Genomic DNA, 21838 nt, shown 5'->3' on the forward strand with positions numbered 1-21838 from the left:
TTACTAGCAGTAACAACATATGTGTGCATGTATTATGCATGTACAATATTACTTTTAGTGTGGGGGAAGGAGAAGAAAGTTTGTATGGTGTATTTGTGGTGCAGTGGATCAATGCAGAATGGAGATTCATGGACTGCAGTGTTGATTAAATTTGGCTGAAGTTCATTTTGCTTTCTTTCTTCTCTTTTTATGTCTACCTCTAGAATTTGAAGAAGAGAGCTAGAGAATTATCTCCTGATATTCGTCAGATTGATTTGGATGTGAACCGAACCTACAGAGACCACATCATGTTCATGCGCCGCTATGACGTCAAGTACATGACACACTTATTTTACTGAAAGGATAAAGTGTCAAGTTCATGTTAAAATCTGTTAGAGATGCTTTTAAAAACTATCAAGTGGTAGTATAGCTTAGGCATCATATGTACCCCTATGGCAGGAAAGAAACCCATCTGTGGCAGGTAGTGGTGGAGCCTGCTTGCCTCTTGTGGATGCAGGAATGCCGACAAGTCTTCTGTGTTTAGTTTCGGGATGCTGTGGGGCATGTAGGGAAGCTCACTACTCCGGTTGTACTTTAAATACAAATGTAAAATATTTTATTACAGGTACAATGGGTTATTCTTGTTTTAGTCCCCTGTTAAACTGCTCCAGAAGGATTTAGAGGCTGGATGCTCTGGAAGGCAGTGTCAAGTATGGCTTACTGCGATTCCTTCTTTGTTAGAACATCACATAAGGCAAATTTAGTCCCATCCACCTTACATCCAACAGATTAAAAAATTGTTAAAAAAAAAAACACAAGGCAAAAATACTACTTCATTCTTTGGGTAACACTTCACTTTAATTATTGAAATCATAATCCAGTGTGCCTGTGTTATAATATACATGTTTTATACATTTTTAAACCGTGAGGTCCCCATTAAGAAATTCCTTACATTATGAATATGTAAACAGGTTTTGGTCCCCATAATATTGTATATGGCTGGCACACACTCTCTCTCTCTCTCGCACACACACTCAGATATTTTATTCTTGTATAATGTCAGTGAAAAGTGTGTTCTTCTGCTTTTGTGCTTTAATGTTCCACAATATATGTGTTTTGAAAGATGAGGATGTGGCATTTAGTAAATGCAGAAGTGGTCCATCGAAAAAGACCATCTGTGGGAGTGTGTCTATAGGTCAACATGAGGAAAGAATGAGACAGAAAAGAATGATTGAGTGTTTTTTGGGTACTTCTACATTACTCTCTAAAACCCATGCCAATCAGTAGCAGGTTTACAAGGGAAAATATTTATAGTCCATTGAATTTCTTGATTCATTTGAATACCTTAAGTCCTTAAATATCATGTTATTCTAATCTGTCACATATTTATAGAACATAAAAGAAAGTGTGTGTGTGTGTGTGTCTTCAGGCAGCAGGACCTGTTCCACGTCCTCACGGCCTACTCCATGTACAACAGGGTGAGTCACAACGTCTGCAACTTCTGTTTTATTGTATCCCAAAACCCTGAGGCAGAGACATAACTCTCAAAGTCACAACTGGGGGCAGCCTTGGCCTAATGGTTAGAGGACCAGGCTTGGGACCGGAAGGTTGCCGGTTCAATCCCCAGCAGGAACATTCATGGCTGAAGTGCCCTGAGGGATGACTGCCCGCTGCTCTGGGTGTGTGTTCACAGCCCCTAGTGCACTAGAGTGTGTGTGTTCACTGCCACAGATGGGTTAACTGTGGAAGGCACATTTCATTGTATGTGGTAGAATGACAAATAATTGCATATTATTCATTATTATTATCTAAGCCTACACTTTGTGGACACCTAACCAGTAGAGTTTCACTTTGAATTCTTTCACTTGCGAGTGTGTAAATAGTGATTTTACTTGCCTGGCTGGTGAATCAGCACAGGATAGTTTGTTTACCATGTACTTTGAAATTGAAATTCTAGCACTATTGTGTACCACTGTATAGTTCAGATAACCTGTTTTGTTAACCGTTTTTTCTTGTGTGTGTGTGTGTGTGTGTGTAGGAAGTGGGATATTGTCAGGGAATGAGTCAAATCACAGCTCTGCTTCTGATGTACATGAATGAAGAGGATGCCTTCTGGGCTCTAGTCAAACTTTTGTCTGGACAGAAACATGCCATGCATGGTACACACACAAACACTTCTACATCCAGTAAAAACATAACATATACCTCTTGAGTTGCTAAAACACATAATTATCTGCAGTAAAAAAGTTCTCAAAAAGGCAACTGGAGTAGAAGAACAAAAGTAGCAGCTAATAATGCAATTGAAGTACAAAGTAATTTATAGTGTGCATAGTGAAACGACTTCGAATATCTAGCATCTATCAACCCAACAACTGAAGAGTGAACCACTCTGTTCTCTTCTTGTTGTGCAGTTTGTGTCTAAAATAAATCTTTAAATCTTTGAAGTGAGAGATGTGAGCAAGAATAAAGAGGATAGGTTTAAAAAAGTTGTTTGATAGTGTTTTACTGCTTCTTTTCATTGTAAGAAACTGGTCATATTAAAAATATAGATTGACAATATTGTTGCATCTTCTGTCTATGTGTATTTTCTTTGCAAACCTTTTGTTACAAAAGCAGTAGAAATCTGGAGCTGGTTTAAGACGAATAATGCCATGTCTTTTCACTCCATTCTGAAACACACTGCTGGGATGTTATTTGACATGACACACAACCCAGAGTGCTCTAATGGATAGGTATGAAGTCTGAATAATATGAATGGCACTAAAATGTATGTGTGTTTTTATGTGTGTGTGTTCAGGTTTCTTTGTGCCAGGATTTCCAAAGCTGATGCGTTTCCAGGAGCACCATGATCGCATATTGAAAAAGATGATACCCAAACTTAAACAACATCTGGTAAGACTCTCATAATAAAGACCTATTCATTTTGAGTCTGAATTTTACATATAAAAATAAAAGTGAATTTTTAAAGCGAACATGGACATATTCACAAAAAAAAAATAAAAAAATAATAATGCTCCTCTGTCATGCAAAAATATACAGAGGACCATAATGACAAGGTTCTTTGTACAGAGAGGCTCTTTTTGCTATTTTGTGCATTTATCTGTTGAATTTTTGTCTATTCATACGTGATGTTTGTGTAGATTGTTTTGAGGACGTGCCTATTTTATTTTCGTAAAAAAATACATATTTCCTTCCATATCACATTTCTTCCCAAGGTCCTTGTGTGTTCATAAAACCAAATAGCATTACATATTTCACTGTATTAAATTTGCATTTATGGCATATGCCTGTTCACTTTAGTTCAAGCGACCTACAACTATAATCATGTATATGTTGGAAGTCTGTCCCAAGGAATCTCATTTGTATAGGAATTGATCCCTGGTCTTGCGTATAATAAGCAATTATGTACCCCACTATACTACTCCAACCCAGTTTTCTCTGAAATAGTTACACCTAGACTAAGCCTTAAGTCCATTATCTTTATTAGAGTATAACTTACCAATTATTGAGTGCAAAATCCTTCAAATTTTCTAATTACTTGCTGATTATAAGTTGTATTGTAATACAATATCATGTGCTGACTCACACTGTGGCTTGTGTTAGTGTGAATCTTTAAACGACATGAAAATAAATAATTCATCAGTCAGAACCGGATTAAGCCTCTGGTTATTTTATTTTGCAGTTTGTTTTCAGAGATAGTTTGATCAGGCTTAAACCCTGGAAGACAGCAGCTTTGTTTTGTTTTTGGTTTAATACCAATAAATTAAACATTACATTTCTTCAAAAGCTTGAAATTCATCATCAATATATCCATGATATAAAAGTATACACCAGTCTACCATAACATCATGACCAGTTTTGTGTTTAAATGCTCACTGTCCATTCTGTCAGCTCCACTGACCTTACATGAGCACTCTGTAGTTTGACAGTCACAGACTGAAGTCCATCTATTGCACTGCATACGTTATTTGTCCCTTTTCACCATGTTCTTCGATACTCAGGACCCCCACAAAGCAGGTATGATTTGGGTGGACCGTTGTGACCGCACTGCAGTGACACTGATGTGGCGGCGGTGGTGTGTTAGTGTGTGTTGTGCTGGTACGAGGGGATCAGATACAGCTGGAGTATTTAAACACGGTGTCCTCTCATTTTCCACTTTTAGATACACCTACCTTGTTGGTCCAACTTATTGCTGTGAAGTCAGAGAAAGTAGCTCATCTGTTGCTGCACAGTTTGTGTTGTTCGTCCTCTAGTCCTTCATCAGTGGACACGGCTCACTGTTGGCTGGATGCTTTTGCCTGGTGGACTATTTTCAGCAGGACTGCTGTGTCTGATCCACCTGTACCAGCTCAAAGTCTGTGCCACTGCAGTGATATGAATGATCCACCACCAATATAATGCTAAATAAAAGGGGCAAACCAAGTATGCAGAACAACAGATGGACTCCAGTCAGTAATTGTGGAACTACAAAGAGTTCCTGTATGGTCAGTGCTGCAGAGAGATTGGTCAGTGTATATTTTCAGGTTTTTTACAATTTTAATAGGTTTCCTAACAAGGCAAAAGCCATTTCTCTCAATGTTGTGTTCACTTTAGGAGTCGTCTGTTTAGAAAAATCCAAACGAGTGTTTTTTGTTCTAACAGTAGTTTTGTTCTGTTCTATAGTCACACATGTTTAAATCAGAGAAGCATATTTCAATATAGAGCTGATAGAATGTCAATTAATATCAATTAACGTCACCAAATGATTAATTAATAGGCAGACTACTTAATGAAAGGCAATATTAATGAGTAAATCTGGGATCAGCAATATCACAGGGAGTGTGTGTGTGTGTGTGTATGTGAGAGAGAGAGTGTGAGACACTGTATGTGACTGTATGTTTAATAACTGTGTTTGCTGCCTTCTTCAGGACAGCCAGGAGGTCTACACCAGCCTTTACACCATGAAATGGTTTTTCCAGTGCTTTCTGGACCGTGTAAGAAACTTGAGACACACACTCTTCATATTGAATCTTTTCATGCACAAATTTCAGAATTACCTTTGAATGGATGATTTTTTTTTTTAAAATTCGATACCCCTCAAAAAAAATTGTGTTAACTCCACAGTCTCATATTGTGTGTGTGTGTGTGTGTGTGTGTGTGTGTGTGTGTGTTTAGACCCCGTTCACATTAACCCTTAGGATATGGGACATTTACATTCTGGAAGGAGAGAGAGTTCTTCCTGCCATGTCCTACACCATCCTCAAACTGCACAAAAGTAATGACTTTCTGCATTATTATTATTATTTGCACACTTTCTAAAAGAACATTTCTCTGCACATCTGAATACATAGTATATTTTATTTCCTGGGTGAGTGGAAGAATAAACGATGGCCTGTGTAAAATTGTTAAATATGTTAATATATTACCTTTAGGTAACAAATTAAAATCATGCCCTAAAATGTGCAAAAGTGCTGTCTGTAAAGGAGGTATTCACTTGTTTTCACAAAGAATGTCAACAAAACATGTACATTTGAAAATTATGTTCAAAAGATGCTGTATTAATACATTGTTATTTATACTTGTGTGTGTGTGTGTATCAGAAACCCTGCTAAAGCTATCTATGGAGGATCTGGTGGAGTTCCTGCAGGTGACTCTGTCCAAAGAATTTTTCTTTGATGACGACTTTGTGATTGACCAGCTCCAGAGCAACATGACTGAGCTCAGACGCTCCAAACTAGAGCTTCCTCCAGCAGGTAATGTCAAAATGCGTATGGACATACCTATACAACATAAACATAACATTTGAATCTGTGGTCAGTGCAAAGTGTAAAATAAAATGTTTGTTAACTGAAAGGGTTTCCACTGGCAAATCTCAAGTTTCACTTTAATATGTGAAAAATGGTCATCTATTTATGCGCTCTACCAACCACAAGTTACAAGCTGATAATGTAGTTTAGTCTGCTTGGAAACAGAGCCTGTATCTATCACGTTTTAAAATATTTTAGGATAATGTGGTGTTTTAAAATCTGCTTTTCAATATGATCATCACTGCCATTTGTGCTTAACGCAGTTATAATTGGTTTATTTTCTTCATTTCCTCATGATATGATCTGTTTGTTCCTTTGAAAAATAATGTTTTTTCCAAGGGCCACATTTTTAAGAAACTCAGCCCTCATTGGACAAGTTGGAAAGAGTGAAACTTGAGATTTTGATTTTTCAAAGTGATGCTGTTATTTAAGCGTAGTTCTTTCACACGTTCTGTACACCTGGGGTCATCAGTTTAGGTCTTGGAGGGTCAGAGTGCAGCAGTTTAGTGATTTCCCTGCTCATACTGTTCTGATTTAACTCTGTAGTTGCTTGCCAGCTTCAGCATGTGTTTGAGCAGAGAATTCACAAGACTGAGCTGGACAATAGATTTGGAAACTTAATCGTGTTCTTTTTTAACAAATACTGTGCAATAAAAAAAAATACACGCCTGTAATTTAGGTAATAAACATAAGTGATAAGTCAGTCTGCAGGGCAGTTCTCTCAGATCAGATTGAGCTGCAAATGTGCAAAGTGTTGCCTACAGCAGGAATTGACCAAAAACTCCTCTCGAAAATGAAGTATCTTCTTTTGCCCTAAAGTTAATCAACAAATTACAGATTTACGTTTTTATTGCATTTAAGAATGTGTCCCAACTTTCGAAATGGGGTTTGTATTATACAGAAGCCCTGAAGTATGTTCCTGAAATTAAGTTCCACATTTTCTTTTTTTTCCTGCCTGTTATACAAACTAAAACATTTTTTGTAGCATCACACACTTGTGACTTCATTGAATTTACGTGAAAAAAAATATCTTAGGAGTCAGGTGCTAAGAATTATCATGCTGTACCAGTTTTGACCACAAGGGGGCAATCCAAATCTAAAGACTGCCCATGGCAAACACACAAGCAAATTGGCCATGTGTTAGCCATTAAAAAAAATCTTTTGATATACTTCAGGATCAGGATTTTTTTTATGGCTAAAATTATACAAATGATGCTAGGAACTGATTTTGGTGTGTATAACAGGCAGAAATATATGATGTGGAATTTAGACATCATGCCCTTCAGGGCTTCCGTAGTGTTACCATAATTAAAAAGTGAAACTAATCAAGGTTTGATTTCCAATAAGAAGCTAGTTCTGTTTATTCACAGTCAATGTAGCACTGCAAATTTCTTTTTACATGACTTCTAAAATGTAAATAAGGGCTGTTTTATACCAGTTTTCATTGTTCATGTTTAATCTAGAACGGTCAAAAATGCAGTGTCGTAGGGGCTGGTTTTATTTCTTGTTTTAACCAAGATTTGAAATGTTTGTCCCAAACTGAAGGCTTGGCTCTATCAGTTATCATTCACCATTGGAACTGGAACACTCCACTGGAATTGATGACCTCTGCTGGACAGACACACACACACACACACACACACACAGACAGACACACACACACACACACACACAGACAGACACACACACACACACACACACACTCTCTCTCTCACTCAAGAGTGCTGAGGTCTGCTGCTCTGCTGTGTTTTTGTGTGAAATTTCTGCTGACTGTGCGTTTTCTTCCTCTCGGCTCCAGCCTCCTCTAGTGGGGGAGTTAAAGACCCCTCCTCCTTCAGACACAACCGGTGGGCAACAACAACTGGCTACCACACATCTATCTATCTGTCCATCATTCATCTGTCTAACCCCTCTCCCACTCCACCCAGAAAAACACACACATACACCTATACACACAGTCTCTCTCTTTCTCTCTCTTTTTTCTCACACTCATTCACTCACTCTCACACACACACAGAGAGAGAGAGACTACAAATAAATATTATTTTTCTGATTGATTTGTCTAAAAACTACAGCAGTACGTTAATTACTATAAAATTAATGCCATTACACAATATTATACGTAGCTTTTTATACACAGCAACTGAATGAATATCTCTCCCTATACTTCCTGTAGTGAATTACACTCACATTACACTGTGAGACTGATTAATTGGATCATATGAACATTAAAAACCATACAGAGCCAATTTTAAATGTAAAAATGTAAGCTGTACCTCCCTATCCTTTGTGTACATTTAATCTGTCACAATGACCAAATGCAATTTTTAATAAACAAATAGAGCCTATATCCCCTCATACACTTTTTATTGTATTAAATATATCAGTTAAACATGGCTTTGTGGACCATTTGAACATTATAGAGTGTTATACCTTAAATTTGATATGACAAAATTGGAGCCATATCATCCCCTTACCTTTCAGTTGCGTATGAAGATCTGTAACGATGCCCATATGAACATTGTTTTAGGCTGATTAAACTTTGTTTGAGTAGTCAGCATTTTTGGCAACTAATCAGCTTTGTTGCACACGTTCACACACACACACACACACACACACACACACACACAAACCCATGTCTTGCCACTATCGTTTTTTGTGTGCTGTCTGTTACAAAGCCTGGCCTGTTGTGCACAATGTATTTTATTGTTTTCTCATGACATTTGTGTCTGAACACCCTGGAAATCTTTCCTGAACATCAGCTCTGTGTTAAAAGACTATTAGATTGTAGATGGGTGAATATTTTGATTATAAAGAATTGTAAAGTATAAATTCTTGCAGTGTTTAAAATTCTATCAAGCCTACCTAGGTGAGGACTTGCAGATAGTTGTCTCTGTGTCTGTGTGTGTGTGTGTGTGTGTGTGTGTGTGTGTGTGTGTGTGTGTGTGTGTGTGTCTGTTCTTGTCTTCAGTATAATAGCCTGTCTGCTGCCCTTTAGGGAGATACTCAGTCTTTTGTGTCCTAAAAATATGTCTTATCCATGTATAGCAACGCATTGATGTACCATTTGTATCCAGAAGCATGAGCTTTACTGTGCAAAAATCAGGAAATACCCCTGCTTTCTTCCATAGTCACTCTTATAATAACTTGTTTTTAGGTTGGTTTATTGATTTATCAATTTTTTCTGTATCAAATGTGTCCAGTGGAATTGTGGCACAACAGGTAGCTTCGGGATTCTGGGTTTGTGCATTCAAATCCTCAGATCACTGTCTGAGGAATGATGTGTTCTCCCTGTGACTTTGTGGGTTTCCTCTGGAGCTCATGTTTTTTCTGGCAATCTGAAAACACATTCTGGTATGTGGATTGGTTATAGAAAAAAGTCCATAGTTTTGTGCGTGCGTGTGCGGTATGGAGTCCTGTCCAAGGTGTGTTCCATGCATCATGGCCATGAACAGGATGAAGTGGTTACAGAAAATTAATGAAAGAGTGAATTTGTCCGCCCTCTTTCTGTGTAAAAGCTCCATGTCCTTTTTGCCCCAATTGAACCATTGTAGATGCACGAGACAGGAATCTGCAAGGCATCTGATTGTGTTTGGTTATATATCTATTTTTCCGCTGAAATATCTACTAAAATATATATTTAATATAGTTTTTAATATTGTATAATTATTTATTTTAATTGTGTGTAGTTTGTAGTACTTTATTATTTTTGACCGGTGCTCTGATTTTTGCACAGTACTGTAGCGTATAAACACAGTATATGTAGTATTATTTACCCTGTATATGTAGTATAAGATAAATATTTATGTAGAAATATTTTGTTTGTGGCTTCTTCCTCTTAACCTGTCCATCCATGAATGTGTCTGTGTGTATGAAATCTCACCATTTTTTCTTTTGATGTTTCACATTTCTCCACTGAAAACACACTCCTTAAAAACCCTGTTCCTGTCCTGAGTCACGTCTGTGGTCACAAGAAAAACTTTTCTAACATATTTTGTGTATTGGGTATGTTGTTACCATATTTTTAAATTATTTGTGTGCTCACCGTAAATGGTCTCGTGTTTTGTTTGGCACCACCTGTAGTTTGGACACAAAATTCGGATGGTATCTGGTCCTTTTTGTTCATTTATTTATTTTAATTTCTTCTCTCTGAAGGATATTCAGCTGCATGGTTGCTTACACTTTGATATCTGTTCTGTTTTAGTGTTTCACCATTTTTGAAATGTTTTATGTACCTGTGTGTGATTGGTGTATTTATGCTCTGCCCAGTGTCATCTTTTATATGTACTGTGGCTCTGTTGGACAGAGTTTACTGAACATTTTTGTCAAGTGCATAAATTATGAGACACTTTTGTGCACGGTTTATTATTAAATGACCTAAACTGATAGCTCAGTTATTCATTTAATGGGCAAATCTCTATAAACATGCCAAAAAAGGTATGTTTGACATATCCATATCCAAAATAAATATAATTGAAATTTGTAACATGAATATGATTTCTGAAAAAGCTGACTATTTTCTGAAAGTTATTCAAAGTTGAAAGGCATTTTGGCCAAAGTTCATTAAATTTGTCCAAATTTGCAACAGTAGCTACAATGAATACATAAATTAAGTCAGTTAAAATGCATGTAATTACCATTAACATTCTTCCCTCTGATTGGCTGCCCCTCTCTTACCTGTACAGGTAAAGATGAGGAGTTTCCGAAGAAGACCCTGGGTCAGCTTCCCCCAGATCCCGCAGATGCAGTGAATCACGTCGCAAATGGACAGACCCGTGCCTCGCAGGTGATGGTGGACGTTCCAGACAATGTGAGCATCTGCGTGGAAACTGTGGAAGCCATGAACGGCTCACCGGACCAGCACAGAGAGAGTCGCCCAGCAAGCCGTGCCGGGAAAGAGAAAGAAAAAGGCTCGCTGGACCAAGTACACCGCTCAGGAAAGGGCGATAAACGAGATGGGCACAAAATGGGTGCCGTTGCCCCAGCAACAGCCCGGATGCCAGAGAAACACGGAACAGGCCACGCTGGAGCCAATCAGAACTCAAATGCCGGCTCAAGTGGACGCAAAGATGTCATTACACCTCGCTGGGTAAAACCTTCTGAGAGCAGACTGGAGGAGGCCAAAGCTGCTGCCTTGAAGGAAAGCCAGCACAACCTGAGTGTTGGGGCCCTGCCATCTCCCAGTAAACAAATGTCTGAAGAGCAACAACAACCACAGCAAAAACAGAGCCGTCCCAGATCCAAAGGCTTTGTCCCAGGCTCCAACCGAGGCTCCAACGCCTCACAGTATGACAACGTCCCAGGTCCTGATGGAGGTCTTACAGACTTCCCTGAGGCAGAGCTTGAGCGTCCACCTTCTCAACCTTATGGACCAAGGCAGGGAAGCCCCACAAGGCCCCCTAGTGGGGGAATGGTCCACTCTGCTCCTCATTTCCGTGTCCCCAAACACACTCCAGTCCCACCAAGTACCGACATGCGCCTGCCAGTGCATTATCCTCCCAGCATGACCCCAGTCTACACCACATTTTCACCTAAAATGCACCCACAGGGAGACAGAGGGTATGATATAACATCTGAAGAGAGGCCATATCGTACAACTTCACGCATTCCATCACCAGAAAAAGGGCTGACTAACAACAATTATGTGAATTACAGACGACAGCCTGGCCACATAACCCCTCTCCAGGTGGCACCTGCTGATTCTGGAGCTCAGATGGAAAATATTGTAACGAGAATGGACAGTTTTGGACCACGGATCGCTAATATTGCATCCCGAGTGGACTATACTGGACCCCAGATTAACAATATTGAGCACCGAATGGAAAATATTGGACAAAGAATGGATAACATTGTACCACATATGGCCAGTATTGCACCCCGGATGGACAGTGTTAGACCACAGCTGGACAGTATCAGACCACAAATGGACAGTTTTGGGCACCGGATTGACAAGTTTGGAGCACGAATGGAGAATACTGGACCCCGGGTGGACAATACTGGATCAAGAATGGATAATATTGGACTTCGGAAAGACAGCAGCAGTGAGCTCGGTCACTACTCAAGGCAGCCGACTCGTCTCATAGGTTCACCCATTTTTACGCCAGCAGAGCAACGTTATGAGAGGCAGAGGAGAGGTGAAGGGTGGTATGGAGAGATGATGGAGGGAGTGGGGTTGGAGGGAGGTATGGGGCAACCCCTTCGTTCTGTTGGAGGTTTACCCCGTTCCCCAAGCTTCCAGAAAGCCCAGCTATCCCCTGTCCACCCAGTTCAGGAGTTCACCTTCCCTGCTGCGTCTGTCCCTCGTCCAACACTTTTTGGTGCATCCCACTTCAGACATGCTCAAGAGGCCTTCGCCATGCAGGAGTCCATGCTGCTCTGAACAAGAGTGAGGCAGGCTGTGTTCCATTTGTACACTAAACACTGGTTTTATGATGTATGTTGAGATCCTGGCAGGTTAGTACGCAAAGTATTAGTGTTCTAATGGTGATTGTGTTACTGTGGTGAAGTATACCATATCAAGCTGCTTTGAAAACACAGCTAAATTAAACTCAAGAAAAGTAACACTAATACTGCGTTCGTGGTAATTTAGAAACTAAGGTAGGTTAGTAAACAATATAGGAATTACACTAACTGTGATTGTTTCACTATGGTATAAGAAACTATTCTCTTGTTGGCTACTTTAAAATTATGACTGAATTTAAACCAGAAAAATACAACACTAATTATACTGTGTATATTATGTTCTAAGGTCATGGCAGGTTAGTGCACAGAATATGAAATATACACTAAATATTATTTCATCACTGTGACTGATGACAAAATTGGGAATTTTTCATTTTGTTAGGACTGATACTGCAGTGGCAGAGTACTTTTCTGTGCCTGAAAATAATTGAATGTCTGGTTTATGATGTAAACACAGCAATTATCACGTTAGCACTATTTTAGCACTTAAAAACGTACATATTATTATATACTTACAAACCAGTTTGAACTATTGTACAACTGGGACACAGCAAGAGGGTGTGACAGAAAGTTACAGAAAGTGTGAGAGAGGAAACAAAGTCGTAAATATCTGTCCGAAGGTTTTCTAGAAGAGTTACGTTAGTTACAATTGTGTGTTTGTGTGGATGTTGCTTTAACAGAACCAGAGTTTTTTTGCTAGCTGGATAATTTGAGCCAAAAGTGAAGAATGTCTAGTAGAATATGTCCATTATCTCACGACTTCTGGCTTGAGTGATCTGTCTAACTGAAAAATCTGTGAAATAGCCCTGTTTTTTTTGCTTGTTTACTTTGTTTATGTTTGTTTGTTTGTCATATTTTTGGCAGATTATCTGCCCCTTCGTCTTACTAAATACCGGCGGGACCCAGCAAATTTAAAAACAATTGTTATGATTTATGTCTTTGGACAGGAAAATTGCCTAATTCTTTAACTGAGAATCTTAACGAAGGATCATTTAGAATTTAAAAATGTATAAAGAGATTTTTTTTCACTTATTTAAACGTCCTTATTTGGTAACATTAACGTGGAAAATGTCCATTTTTTTCCATTTTATTTTTTTAAGACTTCCTTTTCTATAAACGATATATATGTATATAATGTATACATACTTTAGAGTTCAGGTTATTCGATATGCTTGTGAATATCATATTTTTAAATGAGAATTAAGGGATGTATAATTATGAAAAAAATATCTAGCAACAGTGGAACATGTCACTGTTAGAAGCATTTAAAATTGAATGCGCACCACATTTTTATTTTTCCCTTCAGAATATATGCAGTAAAAAACAAAAACCATTTATATTTAAAGCCTGCTCATCACTGATCTGGGAGCAGGTTCCCAGCTTCATTCTTTATTTAAAGACAAGCTTCCCCAGGTTTTCTACATTCTTGAAAAATTTAAGGGGTCATATATAAACAAAGTGATTGAGAGTGGTTTGGTGTGAAGTTATTGATTTATTTACTGTGGTGTTGATAGGAAGAACAGGCCTGCAACATCAATATCACATTGTATTTTACACTCCACAGCCACCGGAGAACTCCACCTGCCTAAAGTGTTTTAAATGGAGTGTTAATGATGGTCATATAGATACAGTATATGGTCAAAAGTTTGTGGACACCTGGTCAGTTTGTTCCTCTTTGCAGCAGTAACACACTTTACATTTACTCTAGATGTTGGAACCTTTCTCTGAAGATTTGATGACATTCACCCATGGAAACATGAATGAGGTCAGGTGCTGATGTTGCAAAATTAGTTCTGGATCATAAAGACCACTCCAACGCAGGACATTTGTATTGGATCACAATAACAGTCACTCCAGAAAATGCAGAAGATCAGGCCTTATATCATATTAATCACTTTATAAAGGGTGTCTGCAAACTCTTGGACATGTTGTGTATTGTTTAACACAGTCATTGACACCAGTGTATTTTATTTTAATAACCTTTCTCTGAAAAGACATTTCACATCTAATGTCTCTCAGTGACTTTGCTTACATTACGATTCGAATTCCATCTCAACTTGTGTCCATTCCAGAAACACAGCCTACTTCTGATTGGTCAGGTGGATTGAGCTAGACTGTCTTTAATGTCTGAAGTTGATTATATAATTATACATAATGTTAATATATGTATAGAAAGATATTAACTCACCACACACACATTAAACTTGTTTTTATGATGAAAGCTGCTTACGTAAAACAAGCGCTCTGTAAGAACAGATTCATAAACACTATTACACAGTTATAACCTGAACAAAGTGAAGCATTTGGAGGTGTCATGTTTTTCTGATTATTTTGTTAATTCCTTTTACATTCATATGCACACCCCTAGTAAAATTACTTTTAATTTTTTTTTCACACTCCTCCAAATGGAACAAAATTATGTAATTTTAAAATTGTATGTTTTAAATATTTTTTAGATGACAAGCACCTCATGGAACTGGCTTGTTCCACACTCAACCATGACATTACTACCACCTCCCCTCATTATTCATTTTATCATCTCCACTGAAAATAGGGTTGCACTTTGTAGTTCTACATTTACAGAGTGTAGTTCATCTGTTGCTCTGCATACTTTGTTTGTCCCCGTTCACCCATTTCTCCTATGGTCAGGACCACCACAGAACTTGTACGATTTGGATGGTGAAGCTGATGTGGTGGTTGTGTGTTACTGTATGTTGGGCTGGTAGCAGTGGATCAGACACGACACGTGCCACGGCTGGACTGAGAATAGGTTAAAAACCCAAAAGATCCACTACACAAAACATACCTGCCCTGTGGTGCTCCTGATTATTGGAAAAAGGGGGCAGAACAACAGATGGATTTCTATCTAATCGTAGAACTATGAAATGCAGTCTGTAGACGGTGAACATAGAAACAAGGAGGTGGTAGTAATGTTATGGCTGGTTGGTGCAGACACTATGTTGTGAGAATCGATATAGAAATAGATGTTTGATCGATTATATCACTTCATTTGTAGGAACAGCACCAGTCAGTGCTTTGCATCAATGACCCTGTGTCCATTTTATTAATTTGCACATAAAGTTTTGCTGAAATTGTAAAAGAACTTACTATTTTTGTTGCAGAGCTCTGCTTACCGTGTGGTTGTTTTTCTGTAAAGAATATGCTGCTTTCGAGGCAGAACCAGATGAGGTCAACTATGCTTGATTGGCTAAAGGTAATGCAGCCACAGCATTCATTTATATAAAATGCCACTTTGCAGAGTGCCGTCCAATGCGTAATACTGAAAAACTCCCATTGAAAAGGAATTGGATACAGTGCAAGTGTACGTGTACCGTTAGTGTCACCAGTCACTTCTATCAAGTCCATAACATTTGTGATTAATTTAAACAAACACACTGTTACAGTTAATGCTGTGGAATTTGAAGCAAAGCACGCATGGGTGGTTTTGTTTGTTTGTTTGTTTTTATTTATTTTTTATTAATAAAAAGCAGAGCTATTGTAAATTGTATGTTCTCAAATGACAAAAGCAAGTAATTTGACCAGGGGTGTAAGAACTACTGTAGATTGCGTCATCTACACTATCAAATTCTATAGATTTAAGTATTCTGTTCTGCTCATATATAGAATTATTTATTTGTGCACTGGATAATAGATCAGTGCACTACACTACAGCTCTACATTCCCAGTAGACAACACAGTTCTAAATCACGGACATGTTTCTACAGTCCTAATGTCTGGACCTGCTGACTAAACACTGACTTGCTTTTAAATGCCTGTATTATAACATCGATTTAATGCACTACATATGTGACTAAGACAAGCAGTTGGATGGATTAGATGTTTGTTTTTTGTTTTTTATTTTTTGGGGGTGGTGCACTTCCTTGAGTGCGATACACTGCAAAATCAATGATGCTTTAACTGAAAAATGTTTTCTTACAGGACTGCCTGAATATTGTTTTTAAAACATTTCTAATAGCAGCTGAAAACTGAGAAACACGTCAAATATAAGGCAGTCAGCTAACATTTTTTTAAAAGTTATGACATTTTTTTTTTCTTTTTAAACCGTGTTTGTGTTCACTGAGACATTTCTAGGGGAAGTGTGGAGGAGTTGAATTTGCATGAACTTACTTTGGACTATGTGGAGTCCAGACTGAGGAAGTTCTAAATCCATCATTCCTCCATGCATCAACTTGGTTTGTTTAGTCTTAATTTACAATATCTGCTGTAAACTCTCTCAGTATTTCAGGACTATAAAAGACTACTGTAACGTTTATCTGCAATATAAAAGCCACATTTCCATCACTTACGACATTTCCACAAACACAAGTACTATTCCTCGTTTCTTAGGCACTCTTCCTGTGCACTCTCCTAAGCACACGCACAACTCTCAGGCTGTTTGCTGGAGTTCTAAATGTTATAACAGTCATTCTCTCCACCTATTTATGATCAAAATTAGCATGTTTCTGAAGAGAGCTACTACAGGCCTGTATCTTTATATGTTGTTTAAAAAAATAGTGCATTTTGATACACAGTTTGGCTTGGGATTATTTTTGAAAGGAGCCTCATTCTTTTGTTTAATTTTGTTAAATCTTTCATTTTTGTTGAAACTACTAAATGCAACTTTACGATAAAAACTGATTTTCTCTAATAACAAATAAATGAAACCCCTGGGTGGTGATGAGCAAATCTGATCTTTTTTTGTGGTGTTTTCCTTTTCAATAATCGATTCTTAGTCATATTTTGGAGCTCAAATGCTCTTAAAGTTCTGTTCCTTTGAAAAATAGATCTTGCTTCAGTCACCAGATGGCAGCATAGAACAGGCTGAACATTGACAGTTTGTAGACGACGCATGAAGGATGTGCACACTGTTTACACAAGTGTTCAGTTACGCACACACAATTTGGGTAACCTCCATAAAGGCGCATGAAATGAAAAGGGATTCCAGATAAGCGTGCTTAATGCAAAGCGTGGTTTGAGGGTTATACAACTGCAACGTGGAGTTATTGAGCAGTGGAACTATGTTCTCTGGAGTTCCAATCCATCAAATTACCTATTTAAATGATAAGTTTACATCCTATAATAATATAAACACTTTCTAACTTGAACAGGGCCGTCTGTGTGTTGGCTGCATCCTCAGAACATCACTGGTTCAGGCTTAATTCGTCAGCCATCTGAGGCCTCCACAAGAGCACAATTGACCTCGCTGTGTCTGGTTGGATAAGATAGCCCCCTGTGTCACTATATTGCAAGTCCCCGCTTTAGTGCCTATCTGTTAACTGGCCCAATACATGGTTTAGTGTCAGCAGCAGTTCGAAAAGAAGCACAGGTTGGATTCACATGTCTCAGTGAAAGCATGTTCTTGCCCTCACCCTCACCTTCCCAAGCTGGTTACATTTGTGTGATTCAAGGAGCCTTAGGTAACGGACAAAACGGCAGTGACTAAACTGGGGAGATTACTCATGCATTCATTCGTTGTCTGTAATCGCTGATCCAGTTCTGGATATTACTGCACGCAAGACAGGAACACACCATGGAGGGGGCGCCAGTCCTTCGCAGGGTGACACACACTCACACCTATGGACACTTCTGAGTCACCAATCTACCTATTAGAATGTGTTTTGGACCATGGGAGGAAACTGGAGCACCCAGAGGAAACCCACGTGGACACTGGGAAAACACCAAACTCCTCACAGACAATCACCCGAATCCCTGAAGCTGTGTGACAGGGACACTACCTGCGCGCCACGGTGCCACTCTGAGGAGATTATGTTGAAATCTAAAAAGAATACATGTAAAAATGATAAGTCAGTGTCTGGAAAATAAGTATCTGAATCAGTGAGGAAATTAGTGACGAACGATAGAGATGAAGTAGATCATTGTCTCTTTCTCGTCTCTGTATCAGTCCTGAGTGAACTATAGAGCAGTGGAAAATGTGAGGCTCAGTCCAAACGTTTACTGGAGCAGCTCATTTGCAATCAAAACATCATCCAGCTGCTGGCCTGGAGCAAGAAAGGACATGATAACAACCTACATGCTCTAGCTTTCAGAAGTCTGGAGACAGTGTAGACAGTGATAGGCACTCAGTTCTGCAGCTTCATCTGAAGCATTTTGGAGCAAAGGGTTTGCATTACATTGAAAATAAACTACAAATGAACATGAAGTTAGTTTACAAATTCCAAACAGTCAATCAGTCAAGAATGCCATCACAAAGCAGCTTTACAGAGCTCTGGGTCCAAGGAAATAAACCTTGTGAGGAACCAAAACTCATAACCCATCCTCTGGTCAACACTGGAGAGCACTGCAAGTTTCAAGCTGTTTAATATCAGTGTTAAAATCAGAGTTTAATTACAAACTGAAGCAGTTGAATTCTGCCTTTTATTAAAAAAACTGTTGCATTTTCAATAATAACTTTCTAATAATCACTTGCATAACTACTGTCTGCTATATTTTGATGATAAAAATGACTGATGTTTTAAATAGCCACACACACACACACAATGAAATTCAGTATAATTACTCATTACGTGATATGAAAGTTATACCTTTATTTTTGTCATTCATTTTACAAGTTTTACAAGCTCCCAAAGCAAATACAAAGTGCAGTGAGAGTAAAACCACAATTGAACAAGCCTGCAGTCGGCCTACACTGCTGTAATTAGAGTTTCTGTCTGAATAACCTCAGGCTCATTTAACTCTGTGGTTTACTGAAAGTAAAAAGGAGAAAGACTTGTGAAGGGAAAAAAGTTCTGGGAAAAAATGTTTGGCACTAGAGATTTTTCCAGCGGAATATGACTTTTCTTCTACTTCTTTTTCTTCTGAATATATAAGAAGTTTCTGTGTGTATATAAATATATTCATTCATTCATTTTGTTTAATTGCTTCATCCTGTTCAGGGTTGTGGTGAGTCCGGAGCCTGCCCAGAACCACCGGGTTCAAGGCAGGACCCCACACTTCACGTGGCACCTGTCCATCACATGGCATCACGCACTCACATAGTTTCTCACACACTCACACCTGTGGACTCTTATTTAAACAGCCGGTCTACCTACTAACACGTGTTATTTGGAATGTGGGAGAAAACCCACACAGACGGGGAGAACGTCCCCCTGTGAACTGCTCACAGACAGTGCCCTGAGTCATGGTTTGCATGTACAACATCAGAACCCATCACTACCTGCTGCACCACCATGCCGCCCTGTAGTATTAACAGTGTTAATCATCCTAATCATTAAGTGTGTGAGTGTGTGTCGCCCTGCGAAGGATTATCGCCTCTTCCCGGGTGTGATTCCGGGATCGGGACCCACCGTGAGACTGAATTGGAAAAGTGGTTACAAGCAATGAATGAATTCGGAAGTTTTCAGTGTAATATTATCATAAATTAATGTACTGTTTTTATTTAGTGTTAACTTCTGTTGACCTTCTCTTTGTACACATTACATTTTAAGATTCGTGCAGTGTTATTATTTATCTCTTGTGTATTTGCGAACTGAATATTGTATTTCATGTCGCTCTGAAATGATGAGAAATGACAAAGATGAGTGTTGTAATTTAACTTGTTTAGTGTTATTTATTTATTCATTGGCCTTTAAACAGTCTTTACAGCACATTTCCACTGCTACACTAACTGACCCTTTCAAGGTCTTACTCAGATCTCTGTGTAAACAAAGAACCAAATCCTGCAACTGTAGAGATCTCTATCTACTTTAACTGAAATGATTGAAATCTTATGAGAATTTCCAACTGTCTATTGTTGATAACATCACTATATCACGATGAACTCTATCCTGTTCAACTGCTGAGAATTACTCAGTTCAGATTTCTAATGTGTTTTTAAATCGCAGTACTATTAATTGTACTGAAGTGTTTTAGTGTGTAAGGGGATCCACTTATGCGTTACTGTAAGTCTTCATTCATTAGGCTGTATAAATGCTGTTGTGCCAACTGACATAAACCTGCTTAGACACACATAAGGCTTATTCCAACAAATGTCAGTTGTCATAGGGTTTTCTAGGATGACACTGATGATAGAAACTTCTCTGACAACTGATGCTACTGGAAGCCTTTGTAGATGGAGGTTGTCTGTGTAGGTTTATGAGGTTTAAATCAAGCGTGACAGGCTTATGTGGATCCCATGTAACCTTAATAATGATCAAATACCTTCAAATGTTAAGAGTTACAAGTACATTTTAGCCATTCATATTTAGTCACGGGACGACACGGTGGTGCAGCAGGTAGTGTCGCAGTCACACAGCTCCAGGGGCCTGGAGGTTGTGGGTTCGATTCCCGCTCCAGGTGACTGTCTGTGAGGAGTTGGTGTGTTCTCCCTGTGTCTGCGTGGGTTTCCTCCGGGTGCTCCGGTTTCCTCCCACAGTCCAAAAACACACGTTGGTAGGTGAATTGGCGACTCAAAAGTGTCAGTAGGTGTGAATGAATGTGTGAGTGAGTGTGTGTGTGGCCCTGTGAAGGACTGGCGCCCCCTCCAGGGTGTGTTCCTGCCTTGCGCCCAATGATTCCAGGTAGGCTCTGGACCCACCGCGACTATGAACTGGATAAGGGTTACAGATAATGAATGAATGAATGAATGAATTAATGAATATTTAGTTACATTCTTTTTAGTGTTTAATTTCTCTGGTTCATAAAGGTGCTGCTTAGTGGGACACCATGGGCTTTAGGACACTACTAATCCCTTAAACCTAAACCTGTACTCATGTAGAGTACCACTCACCTAAAGACTATTTCAAGACCCTGAGGGACAAACACACACACACACACACACACACACAACGTGCATACATGAGCTTGCATGGACAGGCCTGTGTGTGAGTGTTTGTCCCTCAGGGTCTTGAAAGATTCTTACACTCATATTTCATCAAGTACAAGACCTCTGTTGTGCTTTGTCAAAAAAAAAAAAAAAAAAGGAAAAAGGGAATGAATGAAAAAACAGATGTTTTGGACAGACAAGTCAGGAAGACAGATAAGGATCTCAAAATAAACTGAAAATTGATGTATGCAGTGGCAGGGAATTTATCATATATAATATGCTACACATATTACAAAAATATTTTCATTGACTCCCATTACACATTAACTATGGTTTACCATTTATGAGAATTGATAGATGACATGGATAATAATAATCACATTAAAATATAATAATAATAATAATAATATACATTTTAAAAATTAAGAATAGATAGATAAATAAATAATAACACATAAGAACGGCACTTTACGGCCATAGAGTTTGTTCAGAGCGTCTATAAAACAGTTTCTTGTGGGGTGTTCCACCGGAAGAACTACTGTAGCACTAGTAACACAGATACTGATGTAAACTGTTACTACTCTACTACTACTAATACTAGTCCTACTACTAATGTCATTCTTATTAACGGTACCTATACCGTATTACAGTGACAACATTGTCCGCTCACTATGAAAGTGTAAGGAGTATTAATGTTACTAACAATGTGGCCAGTGAAGGTGTTAGTTTTTCTCTCTAGTGACTGTTTAAAGTGCCCCTCTGTGCCTTTATATGAAGCTCCGCCTCCCTCTCCCGGACAAGAGAGAGAGAGAGAGAGAGAGAGATGGGGCAGAGAGTAGCTCACACTGCA

At 38.7% G+C, this 21838-nt stretch overlaps 1 protein-coding gene across 2 annotated transcripts in view; it reads left to right on the forward strand.

The window, feature by feature from the left end:
* Positions 1-16906, forward strand: part of usp6nl (USP6 N-terminal like) — a 69204-nt gene extending 52298 nt beyond the window's left edge. For both annotated transcript variants that reach the window (XM_066668191.1, XM_066668190.1), the window contains 8 exons: positions 204-313; positions 1409-1457; positions 2018-2138; positions 2777-2871; positions 4887-4952; positions 5134-5233; positions 5559-5711; positions 10451-16906. In XM_066668191.1, the coding sequence (XP_066524288.1) occupies positions 204-313; positions 1409-1457; positions 2018-2138; positions 2777-2871; positions 4887-4952; positions 5134-5233; positions 5559-5711; positions 10451-12144 (2388 nt within the window). In that variant the 3' untranslated portion in view covers positions 12145-16906. The remainder of the gene's footprint in view (positions 1-203; positions 314-1408; positions 1458-2017; positions 2139-2776; positions 2872-4886; positions 4953-5133; positions 5234-5558; positions 5712-10450) is intronic.
* The last annotated feature ends 4932 nt before the right edge of the window (positions 16907-21838 follow it).

The sequence above is a fragment of the Hoplias malabaricus genome, chromosome 4 (genome assembly GCF_029633855.1).
Source record: "Hoplias malabaricus isolate fHopMal1 chromosome 4, fHopMal1.hap1, whole genome shotgun sequence".
Taxonomy (NCBI): domain Eukaryota; kingdom Metazoa; phylum Chordata; class Actinopteri; order Characiformes; family Erythrinidae; genus Hoplias; species Hoplias malabaricus.